General features: G+C 48.0%; 1 protein-coding gene across 2 annotated transcripts in view; it reads left to right on the top strand.

The window, feature by feature from the left end:
* ANXA11 (annexin A11) overlaps positions 1 to 11,615 on the top strand; it is a 41,867-nt gene extending 30,252 nt beyond the window's left edge. For both annotated transcript variants that reach the window (XM_061161925.1, XM_061161926.1), the window contains 9 exons: positions 389 to 502; positions 2,621 to 2,711; positions 3,083 to 3,162; positions 3,293 to 3,349; positions 5,355 to 5,448; positions 7,865 to 7,960; positions 8,963 to 9,021; positions 9,221 to 9,343; positions 10,837 to 11,615. In XM_061161925.1, coding sequence (XP_061017908.1) covers positions 389 to 502; positions 2,621 to 2,711; positions 3,083 to 3,162; positions 3,293 to 3,349; positions 5,355 to 5,448; positions 7,865 to 7,960; positions 8,963 to 9,021; positions 9,221 to 9,343; positions 10,837 to 10,896 — 774 coding nt within the window. In that variant the 3' untranslated portion in view covers positions 10,897 to 11,615. The remainder of the gene's footprint in view (positions 1 to 388; positions 503 to 2,620; positions 2,712 to 3,082; positions 3,163 to 3,292; positions 3,350 to 5,354; positions 5,449 to 7,864; positions 7,961 to 8,962; positions 9,022 to 9,220; positions 9,344 to 10,836) is intronic.
* Positions 11,616 to 17,055: the final 5,440 nt, after the last annotated feature.

Raw genomic sequence — 17,055 nt, forward strand, 5'->3', positions numbered from 1 at the left:
CCCAGGGATCTGGGTTCCATCCTGGCTCTGCTGTGACTCACTGAGACTATGGGCAAGTTATTTCTCTTTGAAGGAAGAGGCTTTAAGTACTGAACACATGAAAGTTTGAATTTGGGGGCTTTTGGATCTTAATTAATAGATAACCACTGAGTACATATAGACTAGTACGTGCAGGTTAGTGCTCTGGCCTAGTGTCTCTCCTACTTTAATGGGCTATGAGTTCCCTGGGAATCTGGTTCAAATGCAGGTTACAATTCTGCAGGTCAGGCTGGGGCCTGGGGATTGTCTTTTATGTAGATGCTGCTGGATCTGGGATATTGTTCCCTATTGGTCATCTCCTATGGATGCTCAAAATAGGTCTTGTTTGTTTGTCTGAATGTCCAATTAGGATTTGATCAAAGATCTGAAATCTGAACTGTCAGGAAACTTTGAGAAGACAATCTTGGCCCTGATGAAGACGCCTGTCCTCTTTGATGCTTATGAGATAAAGGAAGCTATCAAGGTGTGTATGTTCTGTGTGTGTGTGCGGACATGATGAACATAAAGACCTAGACCACGTTGTATGTCTTAGCTCGATTATTAGCTACTGTTGTCAGCATAGCTCCTGGGGTCCAAGTACTATAGAAAAGGGAACTTCTGGTGGCTCCTCCAAGAGGCAAATGAGGCATCACTCATCATCAGGGAGCATCTAAGTCTGCCTTAAATGGTAGGAGCTGGGGCTCAGAGAAAATCAGTGATGCAGTGCTAGTAGGGGTGGGAGGATCCTCATTCATCAGGACTCTGTTGTTAGCAGGTAACAGAACACTCTTGAGGAGCTTAAGCAGAGCCAGGGTGGAGAATCAGGAGGATAGAAACAGCAGCCTGACTTGGAGAGGGACGGGACTGGGCAGAATTTCTCATGTCTGCTGCTTGAGTGTCTGCTTCATTCTTCCATCTGCTTCTGTGCCTCTCCTTCTTTGGCACAGCATCCCTGTGGACCCCTTCCTGAGTACCTGTCAGAGATCCAGCCACAGAGGAGGCCAGCTGTCCCTTGGTCCAAATTCCAAATAGGAGGCAGGTTTTGATGGACTTTGGGTTCAGCCTCCCCCTAGTCCTGTAACTGTCAAGCAGGTGTCCCTCAGCAGATGTCCTATGGATGGGGTGGGGCCACTCCTACAGATGGGGGAGTCCTTGTGAACTGAGCAGGTGCCCTAGAAGAAATCTAACATTCCTCAGGGCCTAGTGGGCACAGTGACTCTTCCTGCCCCGAAGGGACATCCCCTGAAACTAGGTTCATCTCTCCGTGGGTGTCAAAAGACACAACTAAGCCAAGGAGTAGGAGAAAGTGACTCTGTGGACTGTAGCCTGCCAGGCTTGTCTGTCCATGAGATTCTCCAGGCAAGAATACTGGAGTGGATTGCCATTCCCTTCTCCAGGGGGTCTTCCCAACCCAGGGATCAAACCCGAGTCTCTTGCATTGCAGGCAGAGTCTTTACTGTCTGAGCCACCAGGGAAGCCCAAGAAGCAGGAGAGGGATTTATTACTTGCAGCAAGTGAGAACATCAGGGATCTTTCCCAAAGCAGTGTCTCCTGGAACTGCAAAACAGGGAAAATTTCAAGCTAATAGGTGCATATTCATGAAGGGGCTTGGATGGTCCACAGAGTCCATACCTGAAAAGGTCAACATCATCATCCCTTAGGTTCCATTTCTTCTGGTGGTTGAATGCCCAAGGGGGTTTAAATTCTGCAGAACAGCTCAAGAAAGTGCTTCAGGCTTGTCTTTACCATTGACACAGAACCCAGGGTCTTTACATATGTTTTGTTATCTTTCCTATTGCCCTGTTGTTCTATTAAGGACAAGTACCGTGGCCAGGCTTAGATCACAAAATGGTTTAGACCAGAAATGGTTTCTCTTATGTCAAGAAAGTCCTTCTCGATTCTCTTGCTCCCAGGACACCCTACCATATCTGCCCCCAGTATCACTCCCATTTTATGGTCAAGGAACCAGAGGCACAGAGAGGTGAAGTAACATGCCGAAGGTCACATAGCTAGTGATCGTCAGAACCAAGATGCAACCCAATACAGAAACCAGGCTGCTGACCCTGTCCCCTGCCTCTCACTGTCCCGTCCTCAGCTGTCCCTTCCATCCTCAATGTTGTTGCCTTTTCTTCAGTGTCTCAGGATGCTCGACTCTCCACCCTGGGAGTCAGGTTTTCCCACATGTCCATGCTCTCGCTTTCAACACGTTTTCTCAGTTGTTTGTCACCTTATCCGTGGACTGAACTTGGGGTAAAACAGATCTAGAGCTGCCTCTCAGCCCCACCGTTTACTGTGTGCCTCGGACAAGTCACCCCACTTCTCTGATTTCTTGGTGTCCTGGAAGATGGAATGGGGATAATCCTTCAAATGGATCTCCACTTGTCACCATGTTGCTATCTTCCCTGGTACTTTCCTGAGACTGTGTGGGGGAGTTTGGCTGCTTCAGGCCAGGGTAGCAGCAGCTGCATGATGGGTGGGTCTGTGTCTGTGGCCTCTTCCCCTGGGGTTTGTGTCCTGGGGGATCATGGCACCTGCCCTTCCCTGCCTGCCAGCGAGGAGGCTGTCACAAGCTCCTGCTTTGTCCTGTGCTCTGGCTCCGCAGGGGGCAGGCACTGATGAAGCCTGCCTGATTGAGATCCTCGCCTCCCGCAGCAACGAGCACATCCGGGAACTGAACAGACTCTACAAGACAGGTTAGACTGGCCCCAGGGCCTCACCCGCCGTGGCCACACCCTCTCCCGGGGCCTGAACTCTTCCTTCCAGACCTTATCTCCTCATCTCCTCCCATCCCCAACACACTGGGCTTCTATCCTAGGCCCAGCCCTGCTTGCTGTTTACACAGAAGCAGGTGACTGAGGTTAAGGGAGGGCTGAGGGAAACCTCCTGGGCACGACTAGGACCAGGTCAGCCTGGGAGTCATAGCCCTTCCTGGTCTCCAGTTGTATGTTCCTGGGGGCCATGTGGGCCACCTGTCTCCTCATGCCAGGCTCACTGTTGACTGTGTGCAGTGGGCAGCTTGGTCCACGGGGCTACAGGGTGCCCCTTCCCTGCATCTTGCTTTCAGAATTCAAAAAGACTCTGGAGGAGGCCATTCGGAGCGACACGTCAGGGCACTTCCAGCGGCTCCTCATCTCTCTCTGTCAGGTACTTTCCCAGGGCAGAGCTTGGGCTCACAGCAGGGAGAGGTGGACGTCTGAGCCACAGGGAGGAGGAGCAGGGAGGGAGGGATGTGACTCCAAGGAGTGGCCTTGCCTCACAGCCTGCTTCCTTTCAGGGGAACCGGGATGAAAGCACGAACGTGGACATGACCCTCGTCCAGAGAGATGTGCAGGTGAGTGATGGCCGCTCACCTGGCTTCTTGAGCAGGGGGCGTCTCCCACTTCCTTGTGTCATGAGGGGTGGAAACAGCAAAGATTAGGAGTGGATTCCAGATGCTGTAAGTTTCACAGGCTCTGCTGCTTATCAACTGTGTGGCCTTGAGCAGGTCACCCCACCTCCATGGGCCTCAGTCTCCCGCCCTGTAGGAGGGACCATGTGGGATAATACTAATTTTAGCAGTTGGTAGATCAGTGATGGATGTGGGATTTCATGTGATTTTGTACACGTGTTTGATTGCCTAGACCATTATTCTGTTAAGCTTTTGATTTGAACCTAGAAACCAGCTGCCATGTTAGTTGTGTAGCCTTGGAATTCTGCCCTTGTCCCCAGCCTGGTGTGAATTGCAGACCAAAGGGGGAGCTGTCTCTGGCCATTTCCTCTCCTTGTCCAGGCATCCAAGTGCCTCTCCAGAGGAGTTTGGGTTTCCTACCGATGATGTCAGACCACCATAGCAGTTCTGGTTGGAGAGGGCCCTGGCTTCCTGGGGGCTGGAGGGCACTGAGGTGTCCAGGTGAGGACACTGAGGCTCAGGAAGGTAGAGCTGTGTCCTGAGAAACCTGGAGGCAGAGCCTGGACAGAGGCCCACATACCTCGCTCACTCCCTGTGCCCAGACAGCACCTGCCTCTGCCCTGGTCCCAGAGCCCTCCTTAACATCTCTCTGGCTGGGGCCCCCATTTCCATAACTGAACTCAGGGCTGGACGTCCTCAAAGCCCCAGGCTCTGGCCTTGCCCCCGTGGGGATTTTCCCATTGCTGTTTCCTGTCCAGGCCATTTCTTGGCTCAGGCAGAAGTTGCCTTGGTTGAAGGGTTTCATGGCGACTACTCTGCCTTCTTAGTTCTGGACCTCTTGGCCTCACCTTGACGTGTGGGGTCTCTGAGCCCCTGATGGGCACCGTCTGCCCTCAAATATCAGTGCCTTTCAGTCCACGAGCTACTGCTACCTGAGGCCCGGAAAGCACTTTGGAGCCATCTGGTTCAGAGGTTACCTACCAATTGGCATATATACTGAGCTTAGACCTTCAACGGCTTAAGAGGAAACTGCAAATTCTTTCCATTTACAAACATAAAATGGTGTATGCAATAAAATGACAGGCAGGCACCTATCACATAAAGCCCCACATCCATAACTGCGATTTATTAATTGTAATAGTTGTTGTTTTATGTGTTTCTGCTTATGGATAGGGAAACTGCCTTTAAAGATGAGAAATTTCATATGGACATCTGGATTTCTGGCTCCCTTGGTAGCTCAGTTGGTAGAGTATCTGCCTGCAGTGCAGGTTTTGATCCCTGGGTCGGGAACATCCCCTGGAGAAGGAAATGGCAATCCACTCTAGTATTCTTGCCTGGAAAATTCTAGGGATAGAGGAACCTGGCAGGCTACAGTCCATGGGGTTGTAAGAATTGGACACAACTTAGCAACTAAACCACTACATGGAAAGTGGATCTGGGGGCTGTGAGCCTTGTTCCTTTATCCTGTTCTCAGCTGAGAAGCACCTCTGTGTAGTCCCCATGGTCCCCACCACTCTCTGGCCTTACAACTGCCCTGATTCCTGCGTTTAAGTTACCCAGTGGCCCCTTTGGGCTTTCAGGTTGGTGACCCTGAATCTAATTCACTCTTCCCACTTTAGAGCTGAGAATGCTGAGAGGGCCAGTGACCTGCCTAGAGTCCCTTGGCAAGTGGGTGGCAGAGCTAGTACTCAACCTATGTTTTCCTTTGTGCTGCTGCTCCCCCCTGGTTCCTTGCCTGTCCTGGACCCCAGCAGCCTAGGCTCTCCTGGCTCAGGATGTGTGGATGGCATCTGTCTCAGCACAGTGAATGGAACTCAGCTGGGGCCCTGCCCCCCTTTCCCTCCCTTCTGGGCTTCAGGGCCCAGAGAGACTGCCTAGCTGTCCTAGGTGACCTGGGCCTGGAGTTGGGGGTGAGGCCTGCATGCCTATCTGTCCATCTTCTGTCCAGGAGCTCTATGCAGCTGGGGAGAACCGCCTGGGAACGGATGAGTCCAAGTTCAATGCAATTCTGTGCTCCCGGAGCCGGGCCCACCTGGTGGCAGGTAAGGCCGTCCTGGCTTCCCTGTAGCCAGGAAATGGATTGCAGAAACACTTGGCAGTTCCTCACTGCATGGACCTTTCACTTCCTTGAAAGAGCCCCCTAGTGGCGATTTACAAGATAGTCTCAGCGTGTCTCCTGCATGTGCTGGCATCTGGTTCTGAGGAAAGCGGGGGAGGAGGTGAGAGAAGGGGGGCCTCCTGGTGGCTGGTGTCTTCACCTGCTAGAATATGGAATTTCAGAGTTTTTGTTTGGGAGCAGTTTTTAATTTGTTTTTTAATTGAAATATAGTTGATTTACAATGTTGTGCCAATCTCTGTTGTACAGCAAAGTGAATCAGTTTTACACATTTATACATTCTTTTTAAAATTTTCTTTTCCATGGTTTATTCCAGGAAATTGGATATAGTCCCCTGTACTATACAGTAGGAAGTCCTGCTGACAGTTGCATGGACTTAGGTGTTTATCTTGAATAAAACAGGGAGCCAGCGGAGGGCGTGGTGTGAGGGAGGGGTGTGATTTGACTTAGGTTTTGCAAGTGTACTGAGAGTTGTGCTGAGAAGAGTGACGGGGTCTATGGTGAGGAAGGAAACCAGTTAGGAGATGGCTGCAGTCAGCCCAGGGGAGAAGTGATGGTGGTGTGGACAGTTGGTAGGAGCAGATGGTGAGAAGGGGTCAGATTCTGGCTCTGTTTGTGGATGAATTGGATGTGGGGTGTGAGAGAGAGAAAGACCCCGGGATTTGTCCCTGCTGAGCCAGTGCAAGAGGAAGAGGGTGGGGCCCTTGACTGAGAGTGGGAGGCTTTAAGGAGACAAGGGAGTCGAGCTACAGGTGCCGTGGAAGCCACTAGGTTTGTGAGCCTGGAGGTCAGAAAAGGTCTGGCTAGAGGTGGAAGTTTGGAAGCTGAGTGGGTCGAAGGAGTTTGAGGCTCTGGGACTGCAAGTGGTCCCCTCGGGAGGGAGCACAGCAGTCTGAGGACAGGGCTCTGGCCATGGCAGGAGACTTAGGAGGGGCACCCAGAGAAAGGGGTGTCCTAGAGGCCAGCAGTGTCAGCGTATAAGAGGGCAGGTGAGGATGGAGAACGATGACCACACCTAGCAGTGGGCTGGGATCTCCAGCACGCACTATGGGCATGCACTGAGCCTTTAATAAATTCCAGTAGGCGCCATTCTCCCACTTTACAGATGAGGAGTGGGGCGAAGGGCAGCTGGGGAAGTCAGGTACCCAACTGGTAATGTGGCAGAGTTGGCATTTGCCCTCAGGCTGACCGCCTCCACAGCACACATGTGAACCTCTGCACTGTACTGTAATGGAGCAAGAGTGCACATACGTTCATCTTGGTCATTATTTATTTTAGTGAGTATGAGATATGTTTATAGCACATCAGAACCCCAACTGCATGAATGATACTAGTCAGGAGAAAAGAGGAGCTGATCTGAGTTGGATACAGAGGTAGTAGAAATCATGATTCTGATATGCAAATGACAGCAGTTTGGAGAACACAGAAACTGAGACCTTGGCCAGAGAAGAGGAAGTTACATCCTGGGGGCCAAGCTCAAGTTAGGACTCAGGTCTCCATGGCTCCACCTGCCTCTCTTAGAACCCACAGCCCACTTCCCACGGGTGCTCAGCCCAACCCAGGGTAAGCTGGGGTGCTGGAGGGGTGTTGGCTTACAGTCAGATTGAGAAAGACCGACACACAGAATGATGGAGAAGGGCTGGGGCTGGAAGTGGTGGATCTGAGAAGAGCATATCAGTGTCAGGGCTTCTGGACAGGGGATTAAGGTACAATAGAAGCAGAGGGGCTGGTAAGGGGACTGAGTGAGCAGGCCTGGGGGGCGGGGGAGTGCCCTTGCCTTGGGGTGAAGAACTGGCAGACTTGAGAGCTGGGCTAGTGTGGTCATTGGGACCGCCTAGGGTGCCAAGAGCAGAGTGGGGAGAGGGGGTCTCTGGGAAGAGGCAGAGGTCTCACCATGTGTCCTGTCTGAGTCAGCTCGAGCTGTCATAATAAAATACCATGGGCCAGGTGGCTTAAACAGCAGAAATCTATTTTTTTCCCAGTTTTGGAGGCCAGAAGTCCAAGATCAAGGTGCCGGCAGTGATGGTTTCTCCTGAGGCCTCCCTGCTTGGCCTGCACATGGCCCCTCCTTGCTGTGTCTGCGCATGCTCTTAGCTCTGTGTTTGCAGCCCTGGTGTTTGCTTGTATGTGCAAATCTCCTTTTCTTAAAAAGACACCAGCCAGATTGGATTCGAGCCCATGCTGAGGGCCTCATTTTAACTTAATTACCTCTTTAAAGACTGTATCTCCAAGTACAGTTAAATTCTGAAGTTCTGGGAGTTAGGACAGTTCAACATAGGGATTTGGGGCGAGCGTCAGGGGCAGAATTCAGTTCATAACGTGTCCCTCTGTCTTCCCACTAGTTTTTAATGAGTATCAGAGAATGACAGGACGTGACATTGAGAAGAGCATCTGCCGGGAGATGTCCGGGGACCTGGAGCAGGGCATGCTGGCTGTGGGTAGGTGTCTCAGCCCTCCTGCTGGGGTCTGGGGTGTGTTGTGAGTTTTCTGGGTGCTCACCCACCCTCCGGTTGAGGACGAGCATAGTGATAGGGTCCAAGATTGTTAAATCCAGGTGCCTACGCAGTGGGAAATCAGGCTGCTTCCTGGATCACTGTGTGTGGTTGTGCCCCCAGCGGTCTTGTTTATATTTCAAGCCCAGCCCCGGGGAGGGAGCTGCAGTGTGAGCACCAGTGGGAGCACGACCAGCCGCTCTCCGGGAGGAAGATGACTCACATCCTGCCAAGTCTTCTCTAAAAATATATCCCTGCAGGCAGTTGTCAGATGTTTGTGATGGGAACACGTGGAAAGATTTTTTTTACTTGCAACAGCAAAACAGGCCCTGGCTGAGGAAAGCTGGCATAGCTCCCGGGACGCTGTGCGCTTCCCACAGTGCCCGGGTCCTGTCCTCCAGAGCAGGGCCTGGCATGCTCCAGGCCAGTCCTCCCCCCGCCCTCCACCTGCGGGTTTGGCCCCTCTTTATACCCACTTGGGACTCTCATGGGTTGTCCATCTTCTGCTTTGCTTTTCTTGGAGCTTTCTGAATGGGATAGGTTCCCCCATATCCCCCAGGGTAGGTATCATGGCCTGAGAACCCTAGTTAGATATTCATTCTGCTCAGACAGCCTTCCCCCCGAGGGTCACGCCATCCCCAGTGGGTCCCCTCCTGCCTGAGCAGCCATATGGTTCCTTACCACCATCCACATTCCTTCCCTACCAGCTTCCTCCATCACATTGGTTACCAGGAAAGGGGTTGCGTTGGTGTCCAGGCTGCATGTTTCTATTCCAGAGGGCTGGAGCCAGGATCGTGGGATAATTGAGCCTGAAGGAGATGAGGGGGGAGGAAGATGGATGCCGTGGTGTGTTTGATGGACAGCCGGCCTTCTAGGAGGTGGCTGTGTGCCCCGTGTCCCCCTGACTGAGTTTTCTGCAGATCAGTTTATGCTGTTTCTCTCTTCCAGTGAAATGTCTTAAGAATACTCCAGCCTTCTTTGCTGAGAGGCTCAACAAGGCCATGAGGGTAAGTAATCCCCAGGTACAGGGTCTGGGTGAGGGGGGTGTCTCAGCCCATCCTGTGATTGGGACCTTGCTCAGGGGAGGAAGCTTGAGGAGAGCCACCCTTCCTCCAGAGGGGGCGGGGAGGGGCCCAGGGCCCAGGAAAGCTGGGGACTGGATGGTGAGGAGGTACATAGCTCATGCCCTTGGGCCACTCTCTTTAGGGAGCAGGAACCAAAGACCGGACCCTGATCCGCATCATGGTGTCTCGCAGCGAGATCGACCTCCTGGACATCAGAGCGGAGTATAAGCGGCTGTATGGCAAGTCGCTGTACCACGATATCACGGTACGGGCCTCTGGGGCCGTCTGGGCTGTCTCCCTGGCTGCTCCCACTATCCCCATTGCTCTTCCTCAGAGCTCCTATAGGCTTGGCCTCAGCCAAGCACAGGCATCTTGTTTGTGGTCCTCTGCTTGCCCTCTTCAGCTTTCACAGCAGCCGCTTGTCAGCTCCTGACGGCAGGGAGGGTCTTGACCCTCCCTCTAGCCCAGCATCTAGCACAACTGCTGTTCAGGAAATGATTGGCAGAGGAGGGTCCACAATCAGCATGAGAGACACACAGTACCACCCCCCACACACATGTACACCTGGTGCCTGACCTCCAGAGTCCAGCCACCCTGTGGATCTGGCATCCATCAGTGAGAACTCAGGTCCCAGGCCCCCAGAGGGTGCATGGCTCTGGCTTCCTGACGAGTCACCTCTTTCGGCTTTATGGAGGAGGCAGCACAGGAAGGCAGTTCAGAGCGAGGGCTCGGGGGTCACACCACTTGGGATCCAATTTTGGCTTTTCTATTAGTATTTTCTCACTGTATGATCTCACACAGCTTGCTTAAACCTCCCTGAACCCTAGTTCCATCATCCTTGAGATGATCCCACCCCCAGAAGTGTTGGCTCTTGAAGGAAGCGGTCCATGTAAAGCATACTGTATGACATGTACGTGTCTAATAGATAGTAGTGCCTCTCTTATCACTGTGTGTTAGAGACAGTCTAACAATTGATTCCTATTGCAGGGGGAGTGGGAAGGAGGGGAATTCTGATAGTTAAAGTCTGAGCTTACATGAATCTTGAAATTGCCACACCCAGGTCCTGATTTCAGACTCACTGATGTTTGATGTTGGGCATCTTCTTGAGAGAAGCTTCTCTCTCTTTTCTTGGCTATAGAAACAATGCTGCTGATAGCAATCTTGTGTTTGCCAGTAGGCTGTGGGCATCTGGAATAAGCCATAGGCCTTGCCCTCAAGGAAGAAAATGATTAGAAATTAGCTCACTGTGGCCTTACATCTAAGTGCAGTGGGACAGTTGGAGGAGAGCTTAATGTGAACTGGGAGCTGAAATAGTAACTCTCTCCTCCACTGGATGATCATATCACAGTAGATGACATTTCCGGTACAGGGTACAGTGCCTTATGGTATAATCCCTGTTGAGTACAACAGAAATGCACTGGGCAAAGGCTGCCATTAGTTAAACCTGGGTAGGGGTGTTTCTGGCTGTTCAAAAATTTTTTGTGTTTGTTTTTCAAATTCTGACTTTGATCATTGGGGTGAGTACAGCTTTCAGTTTTTTTAAGGGAGGAGACTAGGGAGGCTGAGCTACACTGTCCATGGTCCATGTACTTGTGATGCCAGCATATGACCTGCTCATCTGCTCAGCAGAATGGGAAATTTCGTAAGATAGGGCCACCTCTCTGTAAGGGCACTTTGGGCAGAAGAAAATCAAGAGCCAGGAAGCCAGAACTGATCGAGCCTTTCTTAACTTGATGTCTTACTCCTTTCTGTGACCAGGGAGACACTTCAGGGGATTACCGGAAGATTCTGCTGAAGATCTGTGGTGGCAACGACTGAGCAGTGGCTGGTGGGTCACTTTGTCCACCTGCTGGCAACAGCAATGCCAGGAAAAGGCCAAAAGGATGTTTGTCTGTTTCTAACAAATCTACAAAACCGCCCCCAGGTGTCACCGTTCAGACCAGCTGTAGAGCCATGGCCCCAGCTCCTCCCCCACCCTCTTGATCCGTGCACTGTGCTTGTGCCAAACCTCGTCAGTCTCTCAGGACGCCTCCTGCCCATCCCCACCCCTCACAGCCTCTTGCAGCTAAAGTAGATGTTTTGTTTCCTGACTCATGCAGTCATTCCCCTTTGCTTATGGCTGAAACTCTTGGCTTCCTTTTAGTCATGTAATTTCGTATGTTTAGAAGGTTTTTTTTTTTTTTTTTTTTAATATATAGTTGCAGACAGTTGCATACACGTCTTTGCTGCATAAAAAGTTTGGGTGAAAGAGGTGGGGGTTGGAGTGCCGTGTCTTCACTGAGGAGTAAAAGGGAAAACCCTTAAGGGTACACACTCTGCATCTGGTGAAAATGTGTCATGAGCTTTGTTATTGCCAAACTCACTCCTTTTTAGAAAAGAAAAGGCCAGAAAGTCATCTGTTCTTTCTTCCACACAAACCACAAGAACAAAGCCAGCTCCCTGCCAGTGACAGGGCTTCTTGTAATTGAGAATGTGCCTTAAACCTGAATGTTGATGGCCAAATGCTGTTTCCAAATTAAAGTCATCCAGCTCTGGAATGTTCTGGAAGTGTTTTCCTGGTGCCAGTTTGCTTTCTCATGCTTCATGATCCTGCCCTGTAGCTTAGGGGGGTTCCAGCCTTATTAGCTTGTGAAAAGTTATACGGCTTTAAATAGAAACTTGTGCTTAGGAAACCCTGAATATAAGTAATTTGCAGGGATTGGGTCTTAAGGACATGAGAAATGGAGGTTCCTGAAATCTTTGCTCAGGGCCCGCATGCTGAAAAGGCACAGGGTTTTTGGTAAGATGTGGGTGCAGTGAAGTCCACTAGGGCAAGTAGGAGGAGTGTGGTCCTTTCCCCAGGTCTGGAAGGAAGGGCACAGACAGAAGGGAGTGCGCATGACTCCTGGGGGTAGCCTTACAGCAGAAAGTCAGAGAGGCATGAGATCAGCTCCTCCCCACAGGGACGCTTCAGTCTGAAAGGGAGCTCCAGGCTGTGGTCTCTTGGGGGGCCCTTTGCCCCTTTGTTGGTGGTATCAGGAGAAGGCGAGTCCAGAAGGGGCAGAGTTTCTAGAAATCGTTGCATCTCATCCAGAAGCCCAGAGCATGTCTTCTGGTCAGTGATCTCCACTCCCTTTGTGGTTTCTTACATTGAAAGTTTAGAAAGGAGAGAAGCCAGAGGCCAGGGTGGGAGCCCAAACCTGCTGAGCCCTAGCAAAGGCCCCAGGGAGTGCCTTGTCCACAAAGCAGACATCTGCTTGGGGACACCAGTTTGTCTCCTCCCTGCCTTCTAGACACAGAAGAGGAGATGGCCTAAGGGGTATGAGCTGGACAGAGCCTGGTCTACACTGCCAGAGAAGGCTGCTGTGGGCTCTAGAATGGAAGGCAGGCAGGCCCTGCTTGTCAGTTCAGCTCTGCCTCAGTTCCCGTGCCTAGAGCCACTTGACCAAGACCCAGCATGCTTGGCCATCCTTGTGCTTTGGCAGGGCGTTATAGTCCTAGCCTAGAAATCAAGCTAAATCATTTCCCCAGGTAGATACTAGCTTAAAATGTTTGCTTCATCAAACCTGAAAGCTCTCTGCTTGTGTTCTTCTAAAAACAAGAACATCGTTACTCAGTTCTCCACCTGGCCCTATACAGGGTTCACTCTCAGCAAAGGATTCAATCAGTCAAGCCCCCATCTCTACAAGGGGCTCTTATCCCCTCCCACTCCTTGGAAAACTCACTTTGGCCTAATACTGGTGTCCACTCTGAACCCAGTGCAGCCCTGAAGCAGAAAGAGCACTGGTCCAGGAGTCAGGCATCCCTCTTCTGGCCTCAGCTCAGCCACTGATTTGCTGTGTGACCCTGGGTAAGTTACTTCTCTTTGGGCCTAAAGTGAAGGGGAGACTAGATCAGAGCTTCTTAAACTTCATTCTTGTCAGCAAAAATGGTTGAGTAGGGAACTTGAAAAGCCTAGTCCTCCAAAAAAGTGATAAGATGTCAGAATCAACTTTATGAGAAATCTGAAAGTGAACTGAAAGTTTGCAGCAATAAAAAAAAAAAGCTTTAAAAAAACAAAAACTGAGTCTTGGTAAGAGGGTCTTGTGGCATTCTCACTTACCCCAGCCTTATCCTCCTCACCCCAGCTTGGTAGACTCAAGAACAATATCCACAGTCCTTTATAGGTTCTTAGCAATGGATGGAGCAGAATGGACCTTGTTTTCAAGAGGTGTGGTTGGTGGTTTTGACGTGTCTGGTTGCTGCCAGGAAGACTGACTGAAATGACTTTCTTTTATTTTACCTAATTTGGAACTCTTGCAAGCTGGAGGTGGCAACCTTTGGGGACATTTGAAAGCAGTTTCATTAGCACAAATGCCTGGAGAGAGGGATAACAGTTGGGACAAACAGGCGACAAATTGAAAAGTTTGGGGAGCAAAGGCTGACAGTGTGATGCTTTGCGGAGTAATGGTTTTGGAGTGCTTCCACTAATTGCTGGGAATCTGGAAGGCCACACGCATGTTCAGGGCTGGGCATATGCCTAGAAGACTTGAGAGGGCCCTAAACTCTCACCTCTGGCAGACCTTCAGGCTCTTCATTTGCAGGAAGTGAATGCTACTGCAGAGTCACAGTCTGGCTGGCTGCGTATCAAAAGATTTGCCTCCAATACACACAGAACACATTTGTAACTGGGAGATTGGGGTTTTGTTGTTCCAGGAGTTAAAGTTGAATCACTAGAGGCCATTAAGTTAGCTCAACAGATACTTCAGTGGCCACACTTGACACAGAATACAAACTTGTAAAAAATCAGTTCAGAAAGTCACTAGACAAACTACATGAAATTCAGCAAGCAGCAACAACAAACTCAGGAAGGGAAAGAAAGAATCTGATTTCCAGAGTTTTCACATAATGTTCAACAAATGCCCAGTTTTCAACAAAAATTACAAGGCATGCAAGGAAACAAAATATGACCCATATACAGAAAAACAAGATCACTTAGAGAGGTTCAAGAAGATATTTGAGAAAGCAGAAGAAAGAGTTGGCAAACTTTAAGATAGGTCAATTGAGATCTCCCAATCTGAGGAGAGAAGAAAATGGAGCCTAAGACCTGTGGGACATCATCAGGTATACCAACACACATAATGGGAGTCATAGGAGAGAGCGAGCAGAAATATTTGAAGAAACAGTGGCTGGAATCTTACAAATTTGATGAAAGATATTAATTCACACATCCCAGGAACTCAAATCATAAGGGGTATTTTTATGAAGATATGCTTTGAGACACATAACCAAACTGTTGACAGACAAGGAATTGTGAAGTCAGCAATAAAGAACTGACTTGTCACATACAAGGGATCTTCAAAAATACTAACATCTGATTTCTTGTCAGAAACCATGGAGGCTAGAGGGTTATGGGATGACATAGTCAGTGCAGTGGGAAAAAATGTCTACAGGAATCCTATACCTAGCAAGATAGTCTTCAAAAATGAAGGAAAAGTTAACACATTCCTGGGTGAACAAAAATTGAGACAGTTTCTTGCTAGTAGATTTTCTGTACGAGAAATGCCAAGGAAAGTCCTTCAAACTGAAATGAAAGGATACTGTAAGTAAAATCCACATGAAGAAATAAAACATTGTTAAAGGTAAACACAGGTAAATATAAATATATTAATATGTATTTTTTAAATTTATAGTATTTTTTCCTATATGATTTAAAAGAAAACTGACACCAAACAATGATTATAATACTATAGTTGGCACAAAATGTATAAGGGTGTATTCTGTGACAATAACATTAAAGGTGGATGATGGAGTTATACAGGACATATATAGAGAAACAAAGTTTTGGTCTACTATTGAAACTTGGTACTAATTCAAGCTGGACTGTTATAAATTAAGATGTCAATGTAATCCCAGAAAATAACTAAAAAAATAGTAAAGAATCAAGTGGTACACTTGAGATCATCTAACAAAATATGGCAATAATGGAGGAATTAAGGAGTCAAAAATTATAAGATACAAAACAAATAGCTAAGTGGTATAAGTTATTAATGTGGCTAAGTCATTTCAGTTGTGTCCAACTCTTGCCATCCTATGAACTGTAGCCTGCCAGGCTCCTCTGTCCATGGGATTTTCCAGGCACTAATACTGGAGTGGGTTGCCATTTCTTCCTCCAGAGGATCTTCCTGACCCTGGGACTGAACCTGCATCTCTTAGACCTGCACTGGCAGGCAGGTTCTTTACCACTGTACTATCTGGGAGGCCCATAAGTACTTTAAATATAAAGGGAGAAATGCTCCCAATTAAGAGGCAGATGTTGGCAGACTAAGGACATACCCTAATAAAATGTTTAATCCATCAAGATATAACAACTGTAAACACATATGTATCTAACAGTAGAGCCCCAGAAAAGTCAGAAACAAATGACAATGGAAGGGAGAAATAGTTAAGCAATAGTGGTTGGAGACTTTAACACCTCACTTACCCTATTGAATAGAACAGACAAAAGGAGTAAAATACTTATGAATGAATTTAACCAAGGTGGTGTAAGACACACTGAAAAAAAAAAAAATCCTGTGCTCATGGATTAGAAGACTTAGTACTGTGGAGATAGCAATACTCTAAAAAAATTGATCCGTAAGTTCAATCCAATACATATCAAAACTTCAACTGCCTTTTGTCCTTGTGGACTGGCTGATCCTAAAATCCATAAGGAAGTGCATGGAATTCCTCAAAAAGCCAAAAGAGTCTTAGAAAGGAACAAAGTCAGAGAACTCATAGTTCTTAATTTCAAAACTTGCCACAAAGCTGTAGTAATTCAGTGTGATACTGGCATAAAGGTATATAGAACCATGGGATAGAATTGAGATGTAAACCTTATGCTAAAATGATTTTTGACAAGGGTGCCAGGACCATTCAATGGGGAAAGAATGTTCTCTTCAATAGCTACCCACAAACCAATTAATGAAGTTGAATCTTCACCTCACACCACATACAAACATTGACCTATAACAAAACAATGTAAGAACTAAAGCTATAAAAATCTTAGAAGACAGGAATAAATAATTCATAACTTTGGATATGTCAGTGGATTCTTAGATTGATACCAAAAGAACAAGCAACAATAACAAAAAATAGATAAACTGAATTTCATCAAAACAAACTTGGATATCAAAGGACACTGTCAAGACAACCCACAGAATGGGAGAAAACACCTGCAAATCATATTTCTGATAAAAATTTAGTATCCACAGTACATAAAGAACTCTTACAACTCAACAGGAAAAAGACAGCCTAGTTTTTTAAATGGGCAGAGGATTTGAACAGACTTTCCCCCCAAAAGTTAACAAAAATGACGGACAAACATGAAAAGATGTTCAGCATCACTAATCATCAGGTAAAGGCAACTTAAAACCACGAGATACCACTTCACATCTAGTGTGATGGCTGTAATCAGTGAGATGTGTTGGGGAGGATAAGGAAAAACTGAAAATCTTACATATATATTGCTGGTAGGAATGTAAAGTGATACAGTTGCTATGCAAAAATGGTGAATCTTCAAAAAACTTAAAAGAGTTACTCTTTGACTCAACAATTACATCCAAGAGAAATGAGAACACATACCCACCCAAACTTATGCATGAATGAATGTTCATAGTGTTAATCATAATAACTCCAAAGTACAAACAACCCACATGTCCACAGATTTGATGAATGGATGAATAAAATGTGATATAGCTACATAATGGAATATTGTTCAGCTATAAACAAAAATGAAGTATTGATATATGCTACAACATGGATGAACCTTGAAAACATGGTAAGTGAAAAAACGTCAGACACAAAATATTAATGATTTCCAAGGGAGGATGGGAGGGGAAATGGAAAATGCAGCTTAATAGTACAGGGTTTCTTTAGGGGGTGATGAAAATTTCTAGACTTAGGTGGTGGTGATTGCACAACACTGAACCCACTGAATCTGTACCATTTTAAATGGTTAAAATTTAGAATTTTACGTGA

Source organism: Dama dama, chromosome 15 (assembly GCF_033118175.1).
Source record: "Dama dama isolate Ldn47 chromosome 15, ASM3311817v1, whole genome shotgun sequence".
In the NCBI taxonomy this organism is placed as follows: domain Eukaryota; kingdom Metazoa; phylum Chordata; class Mammalia; order Artiodactyla; family Cervidae; genus Dama; species Dama dama.